The 19,966-nt window shown below is 35.0% G+C and overlaps 1 protein-coding gene across 11 annotated transcripts in view; it reads left to right on the forward strand.

Moving 5' to 3' along the window:
• The window catches only part of LOC118184546 (polypeptide N-acetylgalactosaminyltransferase 13-like), a 558,492-nt gene that overhangs the window by 445,784 nt on the left and 92,742 nt on the right, over positions 1-19,966 (forward strand). For 10 of the 11 annotated variants that reach the window (XM_085813176.1, XM_085813209.1, XM_085813204.1 and 7 more), the window contains one exon: positions 17,464-17,903. In XM_085813176.1, coding sequence (XP_085669302.1) covers positions 17,666-17,903 — 238 coding nt within the window. In that variant the 5' untranslated portion in view covers positions 17,464-17,665. Of the gene's footprint in view, positions 1-10,757; positions 10,877-17,463; positions 17,904-19,966 lie in introns of those variants that run through there. The other variant, XM_085813219.1, reaches the window with a different exon arrangement.

Here is a 19,966-nt window from a genome sequence, read left to right on the forward strand (position 1 = left end):
TTAGATTATTTTCTTATTTTATATCTTGAGTGGCTTATTGTAAGCCCGAGAAGCGGCCATCTGTGAATTATTTTGAGTTGATATAAAGGATAATTTTACTTTTCTTTGGACTTGTCTTTTACTTACAGAACCATGCCATACGTCGCTTTACATTTCTTCGATATTCCAGCTCTCATGCACTTCCAATTTAGCTGGGATATTACAATATTTAAGGCCCACCAGCGGCCGACCGGTAAAGTCGCTGAACACTGGTAGTTCGGTCCGAGGTTCGAATCCAGCGAATGGGCTGGCTGCATGGGCGTTTTCGTGGTTTTCCCCGTGTGCAACGTGTATACGAGTCAGTTTCCTTTAGAAAGTCCTTCACGAAGGCATCCTTCCCCTTAGGCTGATAGCCCTAGTGTGCTTTGCCATAATTAAATACACCAAAGACCAATTACAATATTTAAACTGAGGTTTCCGCTTGTTAAAAACCATGCGGTCATGTATACTTTTGTTGTTGGATGAAGCAATGCCAAACACGTGGCTGTTGTGTGAGACTAAGATTGCGGGATCAAAACTAATATGATCCGCAATAGTGCGTTTGTTGTTTTCACAAATTCTTTTATAAGTTTCGCCGTATGATGTGTATGTGTTTATTCACGAGACAAGAAAAATAATACAATTTAAATTGTTTGAATCGATGAATGTAACAATGTGGTTAGTTGGTAAACTGGTTATAACAAGAGCTATACGCCTTAAGATGGGCGCCTTAGCTGTTTGTACTAATGAACTCGCTGTGTGGGGACTGAACCCGGAGTAAACCATCAGGATTCAAAGCATTCTTATTCGTTCGGCCATTAGTGGAGTTGTTCTGGCGTGAATTTTTACCGCAATGCTTTTTTGCAGTAAAGTTGCTTTCATCGGTAATGTGGGGATTAACCCTTAGCGCTCCTTTGGCTCCGCTGCGGAGCCGTCGGTCATTTGTTCCGTAACTCCGTAGGCTCCGCTGCAGAGTCGTCCGTCATATGTTCCGTAACTCCGTAGGCTCCGCTATGGCGGTACAGGTCAGTTCGACGGCAACGGTTCGACGCCAGCGTTTCGACGCGTAGTCAATTCGACACGAGGTCGTTTCGACGCGGGGTCAGTTCGACGCCATACTTTTTTGCTTTTGTTTGACGCCATACTTTCGTATTTTTATTTATTTTTAGAATAAGTTTGCATCATCATTCATATAAATTTGGTGTCATCATCATTTGGTTACACATTATGGGAATTCATAATTATGGGAATTCATAATTAACATTATTCATAATAACCCCACATTATGGGAATTCATAGATGGTTTCAGGCGTGTTCAGAAATCAATTGAACAATATTATGAACAATTTGTACGTAAAGATGAACCGCCGCACAAGCAGAATAGGTATCTGTGAACTGATATGAGAATTAAAGTAATAGTTGAAGATTTTGAAAATAAAAAAATAATGGAATACTTGAAAGGTGTGGCGCATAATTTTGCAATGGATTAGTAGAATTACAGTTCTGTGATGTAGTCTTATTTATCTCTAATCTTATTTATGTGTAATCTTATTTATCTGTAATTATATTTGTCTGCAATATAATATAACTACTTTGTAACCATATGTTTATTTACCATTTGTGTATTTTGCCTTTTTGATACTGCTTTGTGAAGTAAATAAATAAAAAAAAAACCTCCCTCATGTCCCGGGGCCTTGACGTTGGCGAGGGGGCTTCTCAATAATCTGGGACACAAACAAAAATCTAGAACACTTTCACACATATACACACATAAATTTATTTCAAACAAACAATCGCTAATTGAATAAGTAAAAATCAGTCGTATTACTTATTTATATTACTTCATATTTATTCTAAAAATAAATAAAAATACGAAAAAAATATGGCGTCGAACTGCCCCTGCGTCGAAACGTACGGCGTCGAAACGTACGGCGTCGAAACGTTGGCGTCGAGCCGTCGGTGTCGATACGATCTGCTTCGCCGCTGAGGAGCCCAATATTTTTAGCATGATTAGGCTTAAGATATTACGGAATCGTCGGCATTGGCAATTGTTATCTGTAGTTAAAACGTGCTCAGTCTCGCTACTGTTACGATTGAAACATTATTTGACCCATTTTATGGTTAGCAACATGGAGAAAAATAATTATTGTGATGAGAATATAGAGTTGAGTGATAGTGAAGACGTGTTTGATTTTTCATTCTTAGAAGATATTGTGGAAGACAACGTTGATTATGATTCTGATACTTCAAGTAGTGGTTCCGAAATTATACTACCAAAGAGACGACGAATGGTAGTTATTGAAAGTGAAAGCGACGAGTCGCCGGAAGACTTGGATGAATGGCGCGATGTCACGGAAGAATTAGATATTCCGGATAGACTACATTTTAGTGTATCGCCTAAGGTCATTGCACCATAAATTCCCTACAAATATCGTACAGCCGACACAGTATTTCAAATTATTTTTCACAAACGAACTGGTAAATGAAATTATAAAAGAAACCAACCGTTACGCGGAAAATGTTCTAAAGAATAAAGAAATATCTAGTAATTTTATTTGGAAAACGTGGCGTGCGGTGGAAGAGGATGAGTTTTGGGCTTTTATTGGAGTTATTATCTATATGGGTAAGATACCCCTGGCGAATATGCAGGATTATTGGTCAGTTAAGGAGAATAGTCACATCCCTTTGGTAAAATATTTACAAGAAAGAGATTTATGCAGATATACTGGATGCTGCATTCCGCTGCGAAAATGTGCTGGCGTTGCAGGTAGGCAGTGGTACAAAAACGTGCGGAGCGCTAAGGGTTAATTTGTAAACACTTTTATCTAGCAGATAATCGCATTACATACATAATTACCACAAATTTTTCTTGATAAATTGAGCACAGATGAAAGACTATAGTTAAATCAAATTAACGATAAAATATATGGCACATTGCATTTTAATGTACTTTTTATTTCGTTCTTTCATACAGCCTAAGGAACCACCATTTGTTTACATTTGAAACTCATCAGAATAGTGAATTAAGTCAGTTTCTGCACCTTCAATGTCTTTGTGCGAGTGAGATCAAAAGAAAACTTTCAGTTTTGTGCACTGAAAAATCTGTCTTCTTGCCCGCTGTCCGAATGTGTTTTTTATGCTTAGAAGTTCTAATTTTAACTGTATTTAATTATTTTTGTTTTTATGTATTTTGTAATTTTTAATGAAGATGTTTTACGAAGGGAGAACTGAATCGATTGAATGAGATAATATGTATCTCTAATGAAATTCGAGGAAATAAGTTTAAATGAAATGCAACCAAAAATGTGTATAATATAATAGGCCATACAAGGAAGTCGTGTGGCGTCCACATCAGATTTTTTTCCTCTTGGATTTATGTGAAACATTTTTAAAAGGAGAAATTCAGAATATTGTCCATCTAAGAAAAGAAAACGAAACATGGCAGCAGCTGCAGCATTGAATGTAGACCTTTCTGCTTGTACGATTGCAGTAAAAGGCCGTATGTAACTTTGATGCCTAATAACGTGTTCACCAGCGGCCAAACGGTAAAGTCGCTGAACACTGGTAGTTTGATCTGGGGTTCGATTCCCGCCAAACGAGCTGACTGCATGGGCATTTACGTGATTTTCTCCATGTGTAACCTGCGTGCGACCAAGTTTCTCTTAAAAGTCCTCCAAGAAGGCATCCCTTCCCTAATCAGATCCCTCGAATGCTTTTCCGCATTTAAATAAAACCAATCATAGATCCAATGATTACTGTGTCAGGACCAGGATAAAACCAATCATTACTGTGTCAGGACTTTTTTTTGGCTCCTAATTGATTTGGGAAACATTACTCTCCAGTAATGTTCAGTTCCTGAGTAGGAACTCAAAAAATAAGTTATGTTCCTGAGTAGGAACAGGGAGCTTATTCAAGCTATGTTCGTGTGTACGTTGAATAGACAAACAAGTTAAGAATAAACTTACCCTTTATTTCCCACACCGTATAGGCGCTTCCGCACTTTGGGATACAGAGACCAACACTTTTGGTCTAAAACATAAGAAATATTCACTTAACAATTAACTTAATAAGAATTAAAAGTAAATGCTTCAAAGAGTCTGTTAACGCGAAAGATTGGCTTTTTGACGAACGGACTGGCTGCATGGGTGTTTTCGTGGTTTTCTCTATGTGTAACGTGTATACGAGCCAGTTTCCCTTAGAAAGTCCTCCACAAAGGCATCCCTTCCATTAGGCAGATAGCCCTCGAGGCTTTGCTGTAATTGAATAACCTAACCTCTCTTTGCTAGAAGCCACTTCTTAAATCCATTTTACAGTTTGCAAACTCATTAGCATAAAAATTGTACTCGCGTTCATTCTGGCCGGACATGAAAAATAGAGAGGATAGCAAAGTTTAAAATAAAGTAAACGTTAGTAAAAACTTAAAATCCTTCCTTATAACTGCAGTAAAAATACTTTTCAGAATGGCGCTTAATGTGTATTACAAAATAAACTTAAATCAAACCGTACCATTATTTCTCAGATACTCTTAACTAATTATTTTTATAGCTTTCATTAAAATGTATAGATTTAGAATATAACTCAGAATGCAAGATCACAAACTCGTTTATCACAAAACAGTTAAATTCTTAGTCGGTTAAAAGACTAATTGGACGGAAACAAACAACTTCCCGTTTAATACAGATATATGACAGTTATTAGCAAATATTTCAGGATATATGCGTCTAGTGATATCAATCAAATCGAAATAGTGCAGGTCAGATAGATTAAATACAGATGAATGTTCTATGGCATGTTCATCATGCAAATGCGTGTTCATTTGCTCCCAAACACCATATGCCGCAAATTCAGTGCTTCGCTTCTAAGAGCGATGGTTCACTTGCTACCTTCCCCTGAAGTACCTTTGTTTCTGCCACCACAATAAATGTACTTTGTAGGTTTCCATATATATACTCAACATTGCTTTGAATTGTACCCACTTGTTTATAGCATTATTAAGTTATATTAACAACTGATCTAATACATTATGTGAATGACTATTTATACTTTTTTACTTCATTGTGCAAAGTAAGGGAAGTATTGTAATCACCAAGAATTCCGAGTATCATATTTCAACGAAAATATCCATTTTGACTGCTATTGAGTACAATTTAACGATGCTTTTGCTTCACATCTGCGCGTAAGGACAGAATAAAGGACTCTATTTCCTGAAACAGGTTTCAAAAAAGATTTAAAATGAATTCAAAAGAGATTTTTTTCATGGCGTGAGTATGTATGTTTAACTCAAAAACGAGTAGTCTCAGAACGTTGAAATTTTGTATACAGGACTGCTAGAGCCACGTACAGAGGCTGTTCGCACATTTTTTAGACGATTTTGGTAAGCGGTAATACAAAATCGTTTGCTGCAAAAGAAGTAATTGCAATTGTACTATATTCAGTAGCATCATGTAATCGAAGAAATATGATACATAATTTTTGAATCTGTTTAGAAATTTCATTGGATCCTATTCATCATTTTCTTTGATATTCTATGACGTTAAACTTCTGTGAGAGGGTCGATAATTTATTAATGTTAGATTCAGTAGAATAAATCAGAAAAAAATATTTTCATTATGCATGCTATATAGTATGTTACAAACTAACGTATACAAATACAAAACGTTTAGTTGCAAATCTGTAATGTGTACGAATCATAAGGCACAAAAATTAAGTATTTAACTGACCGGTGCATAACCCAATGCTAAAGTAAAGGAAGGTGATGCTAGGAGCGAAGGTGCTCACTATCAGGTCAAATGCAGCTAGCAAAGATCCGATAATGGTCACTGTTCTACATCCATATTGATTTGTAAGACCACTTGCGAAAGGACCTAAGGAAAAAGAATAGAAAGTTAAATCAAGTATATATATAATAAAATAATTTATACTATTACAAAGGTTCTGTCTTAACACATGGATATTATTCTTTTCATGTATAATGCATTCACATCACTAGATAATAAATAATTACTACTCTTCCCATGGTATTTTTGGTTAAATAAATATGGCTTTACCCACAGTGCCATCTATCTGTGAGACTCCATCAGGACAAAGCTAGCAGTCACACATCCAAATCCACTGTAAATTTCCTAAACGAAATGGAACAAAAAACTAGTATCAAGGCCATACTCTTCACTGACATCCCTACTCAATCTCCCGATGTGTCACCTATGAATTTTTGTGCTTTCGGACTTTTAAAAACTGCATTATCCAAACGTTGTCCCAAAACCCTAACAGGACTCTGGATAGCTGTTCGGGAGGAATGGGATAGAATATCTCTTCTGCCACTTCAAAAGGCATTATTATCCTGGAAATTGCGGTGTCGAAAGATAGTTCAGAATAAGAGATGTCAAATAGAACATTTAAAACACTATAATTTTTATGTAATTTAGTTTTGTGAATACAATATGCATCGTCTAAAAAATGTATGAACAGCCTCTGTAGTTGTGAACCTCTTTGTTTTGGCTCAGAAGGCCACCGGAACTTGGGTCATCTTCAAGTGAAAAGTCTCCAGAACGAAAGTTTTAAACCAATTCTGACTCATCTCATGTGTTTTATTTAGCAGTCAACGCCATAAACTCAACATATCTCTTTTGGGGGCCTCAGCCACTTTCTGGGCTTCATAAAAATAAAAAAGTAAATATATAAACTAACAGCTATAAACAAAAATTCATGGAGACGTAAAAGTGTCATCTGCCAAATCTTTAAAAAAAAAAAAAAAAAAAAAAAGACAGAAAATAACAAAACAGCATAGCAGAATTAACTATTTGTACAACCTGCTTACTGATGTTGCTTACTGATGTAACTATTTGTACAAGGCCCACCAGCGGCCGAGTAAAGTCGCTGAACAGTGGTAGTTCGGTCCGAGATTCGAATCCCGCGAACGGTCTGGTTGCATGGGCGCTTTCGTGGTTTGCCTCATGTGTAACGTGCATACTAGCCAGTTTCCCTTAGAAAGTCCACCACGAAGGCAACCCTTCCTTTCGGCAGATAGCCCTCGAGGCCTTGCCGAAATCACATGAAACCAAAAACCTATTTGTGCAAACTGAAATTCCTTTCTTGATAATCTCAATGTAATCTTAAATTATTGAAAAGATTTAAAGGCCCTGAAAGAAAGATTATGTAACATACCCCAATTTTTATGCTGGTTAAGTAGAATAATTTTTCTGTGTTAAAAAAGCACTATTCTTTGTTATTTTTCTGCTTTTATACATAAAAATTTGATATAAAATAGAAGTAAAAAGCTTTTTTAAATTGCATCGCTTTAGTTAAATGCACTAAAACGTAAAAAATGATTTTTTTTAGCTATCACAGCATGCTTAGACATATTTGACAAACTTAAAGTAATGGGACACGCTTAAAAAACATTTTATTATGACATAAATAAAATTTCAGGTAGTAATAGCATAGAAATGACTGTATTCAATTTAGTTTTAGATAAAGCTGATTTTACATCCGCTGTTGTTAGCAATGTTGTTTAGGCACATACGAACAGGAATAACGTGATAGCTAAAAATTATTTTCCTTACTTAGAGCATGTAACTAAAACAGTGTAATTTAAACATTTCTTTTTATAAAATATACCTTTGTTTGTTAAGAGTAACAAAGCGCTGCGGAAAAAATAATGTCATTGAAATTTACTTAAATTTTAACGTTTAATTTTGCATTTTAAATGGATGGTTTCTCTTTCATAATATACATACAATGTATCGGGCTTTAACCCTTTGCGGCACAGTGTGTCCGGTCTGGACTTCCTAAAAATTGCCTTCTGTACGCACAGAAACATTGAATGAAAAAGTATTTATAGGTTACTCTGAACCTTCTTTATTTATAGTAGATGGCAGGTCAACACAAACCAGTCCATATATTTTAGCCATGTTTAGTTTATTAAGGCCCTCATTTTTCAAAGAAATCTTCCAGTTTTTTAGGGTATAAAAGGAATTGTTTAAAAAGAAATTTCTCTGTCATTTTTTGGCTGTATGCTAATCTCCTTATTCTATATTAGTTTTAAAATTTTACCTTGAAATCTTGCCTAAAATCAGACGGTGAACCCTAGGTGTGCCCAGACCGGGCTCACCGGTAATCTAGGACAACTGAGAGTCTGTATTCTTTGTTTCTCTGCATCTCATCGGTCAGTTCATTGACAACAATGCTCGTTTCAGCATTGTTTTCGAAGCTCTATTCAATCAGTGTGCCTACTTTGGGCACACCCACAGAATTATATGATAAGTGCTATCTTCACAAAATTTTACTTGTGTACTTCTCTAGGCCTAATTAAACCGCCTACCTTTTTTGCTTATTATTTTTTTTTATCAAAACTCCGACTTTAAAAGGTAGCGTGCTGGAAAAGGGTAACGAATGTTTCCCCGCTACCACAAATATCATCTGCCCAAACAGTTCGTGTTGGCGTGTTTAATCATATTTTATTAAACGCGTTTTGGCGTCTGAAAGAAAGAGAATTGCTTTAAAAGATTGTGCTGCGAAATTAGTAAAAAAATATCGTTATAATTAGTGCAAGATGTCTGAAATGGGACTATGACGCTGTCAGATTAGAACCATCGTTTACTTCCAGTTCTTTTACAAAACGTCAGCTACAGAATATCACCAAATCTTGTATATAGCTTTAGATACTAACGTTGTATCATATGACATTGTGAAGATTTGATATCGAAAGTTCAAAACCGAGGACTTTGACATTTAAGAAACAAAACTCTCTGGCCTGCTTACTGATGTTGCTAAGGCCTGCCTGCGAGAAATTTGGAAGAAGATCAATATGCAACCACTCGAGAGCTTGCTATGGAGTTAGATGTTAGTTCCATGTCCATTAGTTGCGCTATGCATTGCATAAACTTGACAAGTTCAATCGCTGGGTGCTGCATGAGCAGACTGGGGCAGATAATGACAGACGTGTACGGGCCTGCACTAATCTGCTCGAATATCAATGCAAGGACAAAATTCTGTACTGGATCTTCACTTGTGGTGAAAAGTGGATTTTCTTTAACAACACAATCCTGAAAGGGTGTTGGTCTGCGCCGTCGGCAGCGTCGCAAAGAGCAATTTGAGTAATAAAAAGGTTATGCTTTGTTGGCATTGCCCATGGTATTATCCACAAAGAGTATCTAGAAAAATGTAAAATCCTCTACAGTAAGGTGTGCAGAGAGGTGCTAGTCCGTGCTGACGCAGTTATCAACCTGAGTACCGGCGCAAAAAGTTGATGTTTGATCAAGATAATGCAAAACCTTTAGTGTCTGCATTCACCGGCTGGAGACTCTGTACAGACTCGAGTAGGATCTTTTGCCACAGATTGCTCCTTCAGACTTCTATCCTTTTTCACACTTGCAGATACATCTTGCTGGTGTTATCTCGCATTCTGCACAGGAAGTCCGAAATGAGGTTGATATGGTTTTGGACTCGCTGTCACCAAGTTTCTGGGTCGTATGCTTTGAAAAACTACTAAAACGTTGGCAGAAAATCATATATTTGGGTGGTTATTACTACCTGCCCTAAAAGTACTGCTTATAGAGTTTTTGCTGTTCTTTGTAAAAGATTATAAGCATTACAGGGTATTCGGGATAAATTTGACAGTTTCGTAAGCAAAAAGAAAATCCGCTTGTATGAGTAGTAGCGAAGGTCATTGAGTGCAAGCTAAATAGTAGAGGCTGCAACATTCATTTCACGTGACAAAGCCCGAATTCCAATGCCAGGGTTCTTCAACACCTGTTCCTACAGATTTGCGAGGAATTCTGCTGTACGAACGCAATCAGATCGTCTGCTAGGGTTCTTTCTTCTTGCTACATCCTCGTAGTCACCATTGCAAGTCTCTAGTTCATGCCTGATTGTGTTTACTGTGTTCAGGGAGCATTGGGCAGCAGTCATAATATCCTTATTTTGATGGCCAGCGCGAATCATCATTGATGCAAGTTATTCCTTTCCATGATTCAGGTGGGTTTCAGTCATCCATCCTTTCTGACATCTTGTATATAAATGAAGAAAGGTCCAAACTTTTAAATGACGAGTAGTGTGTGTCAATACCTTCAACCTACGGAAAAATATAATTAATTATAAATATGTCAAATTTATCCCGAACACCCTGTATATTGCAGATGATGCACCAATGATTTTGCTTACCTCTGGAAGAAGTGTTTTGAACCTACTTCCTTTGCTTTCTTTCCTATGTCCACGGTTAACCAGTTAAATTTTAAAAAATTAATGTATGATAACTTTTATATTATATTAAAAAATATTTACTGATAATATCAGTTGTAGGTTAACCAATAATGAGATACATTCCGGTGACCTCAAAGATTATGTAATTTATGTATAGCTAATGTTAACAACGTACATGACCTCAAAGATCACGGGACTTATGCAAATAATTAAGATCATTTCTTCCTCTTCTTCTCTTGCGGATTGTATCTCATTATTTCTATATTGAAATTCAAAATTTGAAAAAAGAAATATATAACAATTTTCTGTTTTAGATTTTTATGTTGGCAATTTCATTTCTTCCTCATAATGTTGCAAATATTTCTAATTATAAATTTAAACCTTAAAATTCTTTTAGTAAAATAAATTCATCCGTTAATTGTAAAGAATACAAACAATTGTAATTCGGTAATTTGGCAACGTCTTATGCATGTTTTGTAAGAAGTTTCCCACGCGAATGCGTTGTTGTATTTTTATAATGGTGATTCAACAAACTTTAGTGATTTTAAAGATATATTTCCAGATAATTTTCTCCCAAACTTTAATAAGTGTTATCCCGGTATTTTTTAAATTGCGCGATAAAGATTACGTCAGATTAGCCGATATCAAATTCCCAAAAGTAAGTTCTCGGAATTATGTTTCTTTTTACTGGTTGGGTTTAAAGTGTGTACTAATCAATCTGTTGTTCGCATAATGCGTAATATACATAATGCGTAAGTACATAGTATTATAGTTCGCATAATGCGTAAGTACATAGTAATACCTGTATTCAATCGCAAATTGCGAAGAATGCTTACTACTTCGCAATCTTACTGATATTTATCTATGGCGTTCACAGCTCGTTTACGTAAGTAAAAATCTAATTTCACCAAATGTAGCTGCATATTTTGAACAGTGCTCAACAAATGCAGTATAATTTGTCATACCATGAAATCCCGGCTGTTTGTTCATGACTGCAGAGACAGGTATATTTGAAAGCAGCTAGTCCTTGTATTCGTTTACTAAATTAAATAATCCAATGTGAAATGTATTATTTCGATATTGTTTAAGGTTAACCTAGCTGTTAATGTTTTTAAATTTTTTCGTCAGTTTAGCTAATAAAGTGTTTTAATTATGAAGCAAAAAAAGGGTTTAATCCTAGTATACGGTACACACAGGAATTGGCGACATTATGATGGGCAGTAAATAGGGTATTTATGACGAGTAGTAAACGAGTCATTTTAATGTTGGCGACAGTTTTCAAAATCGCGCCAAGGCAATACCGTATACTAGGATTTTAACCAAAAGAAAAAGAAGCATTAATTCATTTGAGCTCAATAAATATCTTTTGAGATACGAAAATTTCCAAAAAATTCATTTTCTATAATCAAACTAAAGTAATTTCTTGGACGGAAGCAAAACTGTTCGAAAGCACTCCAAAGTGTGCTAAAAGTGTATTTCAAATTCTGAGCTCATAAGTTTTGTATTTAACGTCACCATCTTTGTCTTTATAACTTCTTTCAGCTATTAGATATTGAAACCTTTGAATAACCTTTGAATTGCGTGGCTTCGCTTGCGTACGGTTTTTTTTTTTTTTTTTTTTTTTTTTTTTTCAAAAAAGATAGTTTAAATTTTTTTTTAATTTACATCTATTTGAAAAACCAATAGGCAAGTTACGTATAAAACCCACCAGAAGAACACTGGAAATTTAGATGTGCCGTAAAAGCACAAACTGTGTAGATACTAGTTTATTTTATGTATTATTACCATAAAAACTCTTAAAAATTTTCAAACGTTTTGGTTAGATAAGCCCAAAAAAGCTTTAAGATTTCAGATGATGCCATGGCCAATGAATGAAATGTAAACACTTATTAATAAAGCAAACAAAAAAATATACGTGAATAGAAGTATCCTGGCATAAAGACGGCATCTTTTCTAAAGATGCTTTCTTCGAGTAGCAAATATGTCTTTGATAAGTGCTTTGGCACTTTTATACCAGAGCATCCTTTGTGAAGATTTTTTTGTACATTTGTGTTAACGGAACCAGATTCAAATATGCATCTGTGCATATGTATGTGTAGGTATGTGCACACGCATACATTACCTGTATACATACATACAGTTAGTCACAAAAGTCTGCGTACAGACTAAATTTTAAATTTAAAAAAATACTTAAAGCATAGAAAAATGTATTTTAATCATTGCATTTTTTTCTTCTATTAGCTAAAACTGTAAGCTTAAATAAAAAGTAAATAATATCAGTGTAATACTTTTTACATTTTTTCAAAAATATATTTTGTCAAAAAACTCAGAAATTCCCTCCAATAAGTCTGCGTACGCTTTCAAAAAAAAGCAAAATATAAGTTTTTTACATTACTTCAATACTTTGTAGGACATCCTTTATTCTTCAAAATAGCTTGCAGACGTCTGGGCATTGACTGAACTAGTTTTTCAGTGTCATCCGACGTAAATTTCGCCCATTCTTCCTGCAATTTACTAATTAGCTCATTTCGCGACGTAATATTGTGTTTTCGAATTCGTTTCTCCGATTTTGCCCACAAATGTTCGATTGGATTGAGGTCTGGTGACTGTGCAGGAGTACGCAACTGTCTTGGAGTGAGAATGATAGAGGAGATATTCCTTCACAATTTTAGCTGTATGTTTCGGGTCGTTGTCTTGTTCGAAAATAAAGGTATTAGAAATGTTTAAATTTCGGGCACTGTCTCGTAGATATTTCTTGAGAATATCCAGATAAACATACTTATCCATGACTTTATCAATAATGTGAAAATTTCCAACTCCTTTCGACGACATACACCCCCATACCATCACACCGCCAACTCTATGTTTGACAGTTGGATTTAAATTTCTCAGATTCAGTTCTGTTCCTGGTTTTCTCCATACAATAGGGTGGCCATTAACTTTAAATATTGTAAATTTACTTTCATCTGACCAAATTAGATTGTTCCAGAAGACCTGCGAAGAGTTTAAATATGTTTTGGCAAAAGCAGTTCTTTTCTTTCTATTTGTCTCGGAAATGTATGGCTTAGACCTAGGTTTGCATTCATGATAATCGGCCTTTCGCAGCACTTTTCGTACAGTTTCAGGAGAAATTCTCTTGTTGCTAGTTAAAAAATTGTCTTTTGCAATGCTTGCAGCAGAAAGTTTAGGATTTTGTTTAATTCGTAAAAGAATTTTTCTTTCTTCTCTCTGCGTTACCTTCTTCGGTCTCCCACATCTTGGTTTTACAGCAAGACTACCAGGGTCAAGATGGTTTTGAATAACTCTTTGCACACTAAAAAATGGTTTTACCAATATAACGAAGAGTTTTATCTTCATCTCTCAATTTGATAATTAGTTGTCTCGTAACTAAAGGAATTTCTTTATTGGTTATCATTTTCGTTAAAGAAAATAGAAATAACAACTTCCAATCAACGTGAAAATTGCTTCGGAAGTCAATGACCTTGAAAGTGTAACCTTCTTAGCATTCTCAAGTTTGAAGTTTAAAATTTAGATAAGAAATCCCCCGCCTTCTTCGCGTTGTACGCAAACTTTATTGGCTTTGATTTCTGGCCACTTATCTTTTAAAAATTAGCGTGATTAAATTATTAGATATGAAAATATTACAGTTAAATAATTTCAAAGTCCCTTATTGAAACTAAATATTTGAAAAATAAAACTTTAAGAAACTACAGTTTTCGCCACTTAAAATTTGGATTTGATATTACTTTTCTTGATGTAAGCAGACTTTATTGACTAACTGTAAATTTTTTGCATTCAGAGTGTCGTGATAGTAAACAAATATAGTGAATTTTAAAGAGTCCTTTATTCTATTGTGTTTTATGCGCAGTCGACGAAGTAGATTTATTTCAATCCAATCAATTTAAACGAAATTCAAGGGAAAAATGCATATAATTTAATATTCCGTACAAGAAAGTCATGTGGTGTACACATCAGATTTTTTATATAAATTATAATAATAAAAAAGTATTATATGAAATTATCCTTTCATCTAAATTAAAAATGTTACTAGTATCCATTATGATTTTACAGTATTTACTAATTTTACACTATTTTTTTGTTTTTTGGCTGATGACTGGATCTATTCAGCTGATTCTGCCAAATGCTTACCCAATCTCATAAAATCGAGCCACGATTTCTCATTAATAGCACAACCGTGTCCCCACTTTAAAACCACTACACTGTTCAATCCACGTTTTAATCGAGGATGTTACGGAGAACCAGTTTATTCGCTGCTGCTTCTAATTAAGTTTTAAATTCCTTTTATTTTAATTGCTTTTCCCGAGCCCGTTCGCTAAATTGCTTCGTTATTCTGGAAAGTGGTCTTATTTTTCTTGTTCTGCATTCCAGCGGTCCCAGCATTTGGGATCATTAGGCATGTTCTAACTCGAAATTACCGCTGCAGTTTTAAAATAAAAACAGTTGTTATAAGGAAAGCTGGGGTTTTTCGAATATCGTTCATCTTGACAGTTTTTTTTTTTTTTTTTTTTTGTTGTTGTTGTTGCCTGTGCAAAAGAATTTTCTCCCCATTTCCTGCGTCGTGTAATCCTTATGATTCATTGCAGATTTATTAAGTGCGTTGTTTGTGGTAAGAATAAGAACTGATGAGGTTGTCTTCGCGTACATTTATTTAATGCATACCTCGTTGGACAGAATTTTTATCAAAATTAAGCCTGCGAAGATATATCTCAATTTCTTAACTTATCCGTAAATGCAAGTTGCAGAATTTAAAGCATGAAAAGTTACTGGGGGGGGGGGAAGAAGCAATTTGGAATTCTAGGAAAATTTTACATGACAACAGAAATATGTTTTAATAGGCCACGATTCCTAACACGGTAAGAAGGACTATTTACACTGACTTAAAGCCTTCATATTTTATTACAGAATTGTTTCTTTGATATTTGCTACCTAATAATTGTAGTAAAATTGCTCTGTAGCTTATTGAATATTCCCCTATAAATTAACATCGAATTCAGACACGGTATGATGTTATTCATATATATTGTTCTCGGGAATACTCAGGTCGTTGAGACAAAATCGCTATTTAAGTTTGTTGTTTTCTTTAAGCGTGTGTGTATGTGTGATTATGGCAAAGCCTCGAGGGCTATCTGCCTAAGAGGAGGGATGCCTTCGTGGAGGACTTTCTAAGGGAAACTGGCTCGTATACACGTTACACATGGGGAAAACCACGAAAACGCCCATGCAGCCAGCCCGTTCGCGGGATTCGAACCTCGAACGAACTACCAGTGTTCAGCGACTTTACCGCTCGGCCGCTAGTGGGCCTTTCCTTAAGCACTTAGCATATGATTATTGGGTACTTTTCTGCTTTGCCGGCGCAGGCGATAAAGTCGCCAGTAATGGTACAACTGATGCCAAACGAATATCCTCGCTGGTAACCTTATACGCTCATTTTCAAAACAAGTCGCAGCCATTTCTTATCACATTGATTGTTGTTTTCAATACTGGCATACAATTACATAGAATTTTAACCAGATTGTTCAATTTTATGCCGTAAGGCCATTCGCGGTCATTAAGGATGCAGTCACACCGCTCCCACGAAGGCGAAAATATAGAAAAGCAAAGTCAAGGATTAAATTCTTCAATTCTAATGAGAATGCACTAGCGAAGTAAAGCACTGCGGTTTTACATAATTTCCGAGTAAGCTATTCGTACGAATTGAAATAATTCTTGCAATTAAACTTGTATTCCAGATTAAGATTTAATTTGAAATTTATGTAGATAATTACTGAGAGAATTAGAATTTTGAAGCGTAGTTTACGTGAGATGAGATCGCTTGGGGTCACGTGATATGAACCGGCGAATCAGCATGTTGAACCATGGAAGCATAGTAAATTCTTAAGTTAATGTTTTTTTACAAATTTATTATTATTTATTGGCTTTTTACAAAATTTTAAACGATATTAAAATGTTTATGCCTTCAAAATAAAAAATTCTTAGAACTAACATTCGTTAACATTTTTTATTTTTGTATATTGTATGTTGTCGCCAATAAAGTCTGCTTGGCAAAATTTGCGCCGATGAAATGGAAAAGTACCGAAATATGTTACAGATAATAAAACAAATTCCAAATTCTAGATTTACGCTTTCAGGTGCCCACATTCGGGTTCCCATTTACGTTATTTAAAATTCGATATCTCTAGGTATTGTTTTTTTCACAATGCGAGAAACCTACATACATTCATGCAGATTCCTCCTTATTTAATTTTTTTTAATATAATACAAGGCTATAATATTCGGTGGCAACAATTTGAAAAGCGATACAACCGTTTATAGTGATTCGACGAAAAAAAAAAAAAAAAAGTTTGAGACTAAATAGCCGTTCTGGGCTAATAAATAAAATAGTGAAAAATAAGGAGAAACTGCAGTCGAACCATTTAGATTTTAGTTTAACATCTGAAAGATGTCATAAAATTGTGTGCGACTCCGTCAAAAACCCCCAAATAGAATTTTTCATTCTGAGAAATATTTGTTCGTAATATGTATTTTACTTAAACATATCGGAAACTGTAAAAGTCCGAATTCTATAGACTGAATTTTTCTGAAATACAGGCCAGCAATAAATCAGACATTTCTTTTTTCCTTTAAAATAAAAATGCCATATCTCTTCTGTTTAAGAAAGTACCTTCCCCTCCACGGGTTCAATTTCTAGCCAATGGGATAGCTACGATGACGTTATCTTTTTTTCTCCATGTGTAAAGGGAATGCGAGATGGGTAAGATTTGGAAGTCCTGCACGAAAACATCTCTCCTTTCAGGCAGATAGATCTTTCATTTTTTAAGCTAAGATATTAGCCTAAACCCAGAAGAGTTAGCATGAACTTATAAAGCCAAAGTGCTAGATGTACAACATCAGAAATATTTTTATTAAAGTTATAGCTGTTTATAGTATTCGTAACCATTGTAATATCATTACGAATCACTTTTTTATCTAATTCTGACCGCTCTGATCTACATGTTTCAGATTAAAGGCCATTAAATAAACAGTTATTGTAAATATGCTTAAGAAATTTAAAAAACATTTTACAAATAGGACCCAATTCTTTTCAAATTACATCAGACATAATAGAGTTTTCCTGTGTTCTTTGCCATGTGCCTTCAGTTTAATGAACTTCATAATTTCTACTCATTTATTGGCAAATTGTCTGTGATTGGCTATTCGTGCATCTAACCACTTGTTTCATTTCAGGTAAGATGTTCTCCGCTGATTTAGCTGCGTGACATGCGGTCATTTTCATTGGATGAACTCCAGTGACGTTCTGCAAGGTATATCACAAGAGATGAAGCTGCCCCACTTCTACAGTTGCCAAAATTATCAAAATCGTTTATTTTCCGGGTGAATAGATCCCTAATTTATAAAAGACTTTTGAAAAATTCCAAGAAACTTCGCTATGATGAAACTCCGTCTATATACGTGTAAAATAGTGCTGGCGACCTCTTTGGTGTGGTTCATATGTGGAGTCATGTTGCTGATGTATTATACAGACTGTATCGGGGACAATGCAGCCTGCCAGTCATTCAGGCAACAGACGATGGATGGGGTTCCACCAAGGGCTCAGAGGTTCATCAAGATCGCGGAACCATCGACGACATCGGTCGACAGTAATTTTCGAGAGTGGAGTCCAGTAGGTGAGGAAATTACCAAAACTGTTTTATTTCTATATACTAGCTTTGCTTTATATTCAAATTTTCGTTTTTTCTTTAAGTTGAAGTTTCATCTTCTTGTGGAATGATCCTTTAAAATACAAATACCATATATCGTATATTTTAAAAATCACTTCCCTCTCCCCTGGTTCGATTCCTTGCCAAGAATCTTTTTGTGTGCTGTGTTAGGATCCACAAATTGTTAGGTGAAATAGCTAGTAAATGCTAATTAGCTTACTTAATTAACACTTGCTTAACCCTTTCCGGCACGTTACCTTTTAAAGTCAGAGTTTTTATTTAAAAAAAAATATATATAGGCAGTCTAATTAGGCTTAGAGGAGTACACAAGTAAAATTTTGTGAAGATAGCACTTATCGTTTTAATTCTTTGAGTGTGCCCAAAGTGGCACACTGATTGAATAGAGCTCCGAAAAGAGTGCTGAAACGAGCATTGTTGTCAATGAACTGACCGACGAGATGCGGAGAAACAGACTGTCAGTTGCCCTAGATTATCGGTGAGCCCGGTCTGGGCACACCTAGGGTTCGACGTTTGATTTTAGGCAAGATTTCAAGGTAAAAATTTAAAACTAATATAGAATAAGGAGATTAGCATACAGCCAAAAACATAAATTAGAAATTTCTTTCCAAACAATTCCTTTTATACCCTAAAAAAAATCTGGAAGATTTCTTTGGAAAATGAGGTTCTTAAAACACTAAACATGGCTAAAATATATGGACTGGTTTGTGTTGAGCTGCCATCTAGTATAAATAAAGAAAGTTCAGAGTAACCTATAAATCCTTTTTCATTCAATTTTTCTGTGCGTACAGAAGGAAATTTTTAGGTGTGTCCAGACCGGACACACTGTGCCGCAAAGGGTTAATAGCAAGTAAGCAAAACGTGATATCAACAACAGCAAGCCAAAAGTTTCTCATTTTTGTATCTTTGGAAATAATACTCATTTTATTTTGTTTCTTCATGTTTCAGATATGCTTCATACAAATCAAATATGGCCTAGAGTCAGCTATCCGGGGTATAACACTCGCTTTTAATACAAAATATGAGATCAAAATTTACTGGTTCGCATTATACGCCGGACATAAAAATGGTAGATTAAAAATAAGGGAAAGATAAGCAATCACAAATTACATCTCTACGTGTTCCTAAATACTGTTTGCTTAAAAGAAATGACGTTTCTTATGAACTTAACAAATTTCCTCATCTGATAACATGGAAAGTTGTGTCATATTCGTCTTCCATTGTATCTTCAGGCGCATCATCGAATTGTGTTTCATCTTCCCTATCACTTTATTCTCTTCCATAAATAAATAATCATCATCTGTTGCATCTAGCTTATTAGATATACTACACTTTTAACATATATTTTATTTTTATATATACAGTTTATTAGATATATTAGAACATTTAACAGCTTATTAGATATACTACATATAACTTTTGAATTAAATCGGATTTAATTATATTACATGTTTTATTATCCTCCGGCACACTATTTCTAGACTGGCATGGTGCATTTGACTTCCTAAACTGTCCTCTTACCTTCCTGGCCTTCGATGTTCACTTTAAAATCACAACTTCTAGAGACTAGAGAAAGAGAAAACATCTAACTGCTCTTTCCACGAATTCATTCGGGTCGGAAGTGCGTTCTTACCTCAAATAATGTCTCCCATTTTCTCGAAACCTTAGAATAACATTCTTGTGCACAACTGCATTGAATACAACGCATCCTCTTTGCAGAGTTTTTACTCCCTCATTCCTCCGCACATACATTGTTAAAACAGACATATATATTGTTAAAAGACTTAGACATATTTTAGTTTAAAATATGATTTCATCTTACCTTATATGTGTATAAGTCTGAAATAGTCTTTCAACGGAAAATCTCGTTTTGAAACTAGTAGGCCTTCTTGGCTAACGTCATTTGGGCGTTAAAAAAAATAAGTTTAACTATAATTTCTTAGAATATAATAATCAAGACCTCTGGCTAAAAAATAAAGAGAAGTTTCAATTAAATACGTGACTACTTATTA

This window comes from Stegodyphus dumicola, chromosome 1, assembly GCF_044657685.1.
Source record: "Stegodyphus dumicola isolate Sdum_Otavi_A_Nest chromosome 1, ASM4465768v1".
NCBI lineage: Eukaryota > Metazoa > Arthropoda > Arachnida > Araneae > Eresidae > Stegodyphus > Stegodyphus dumicola.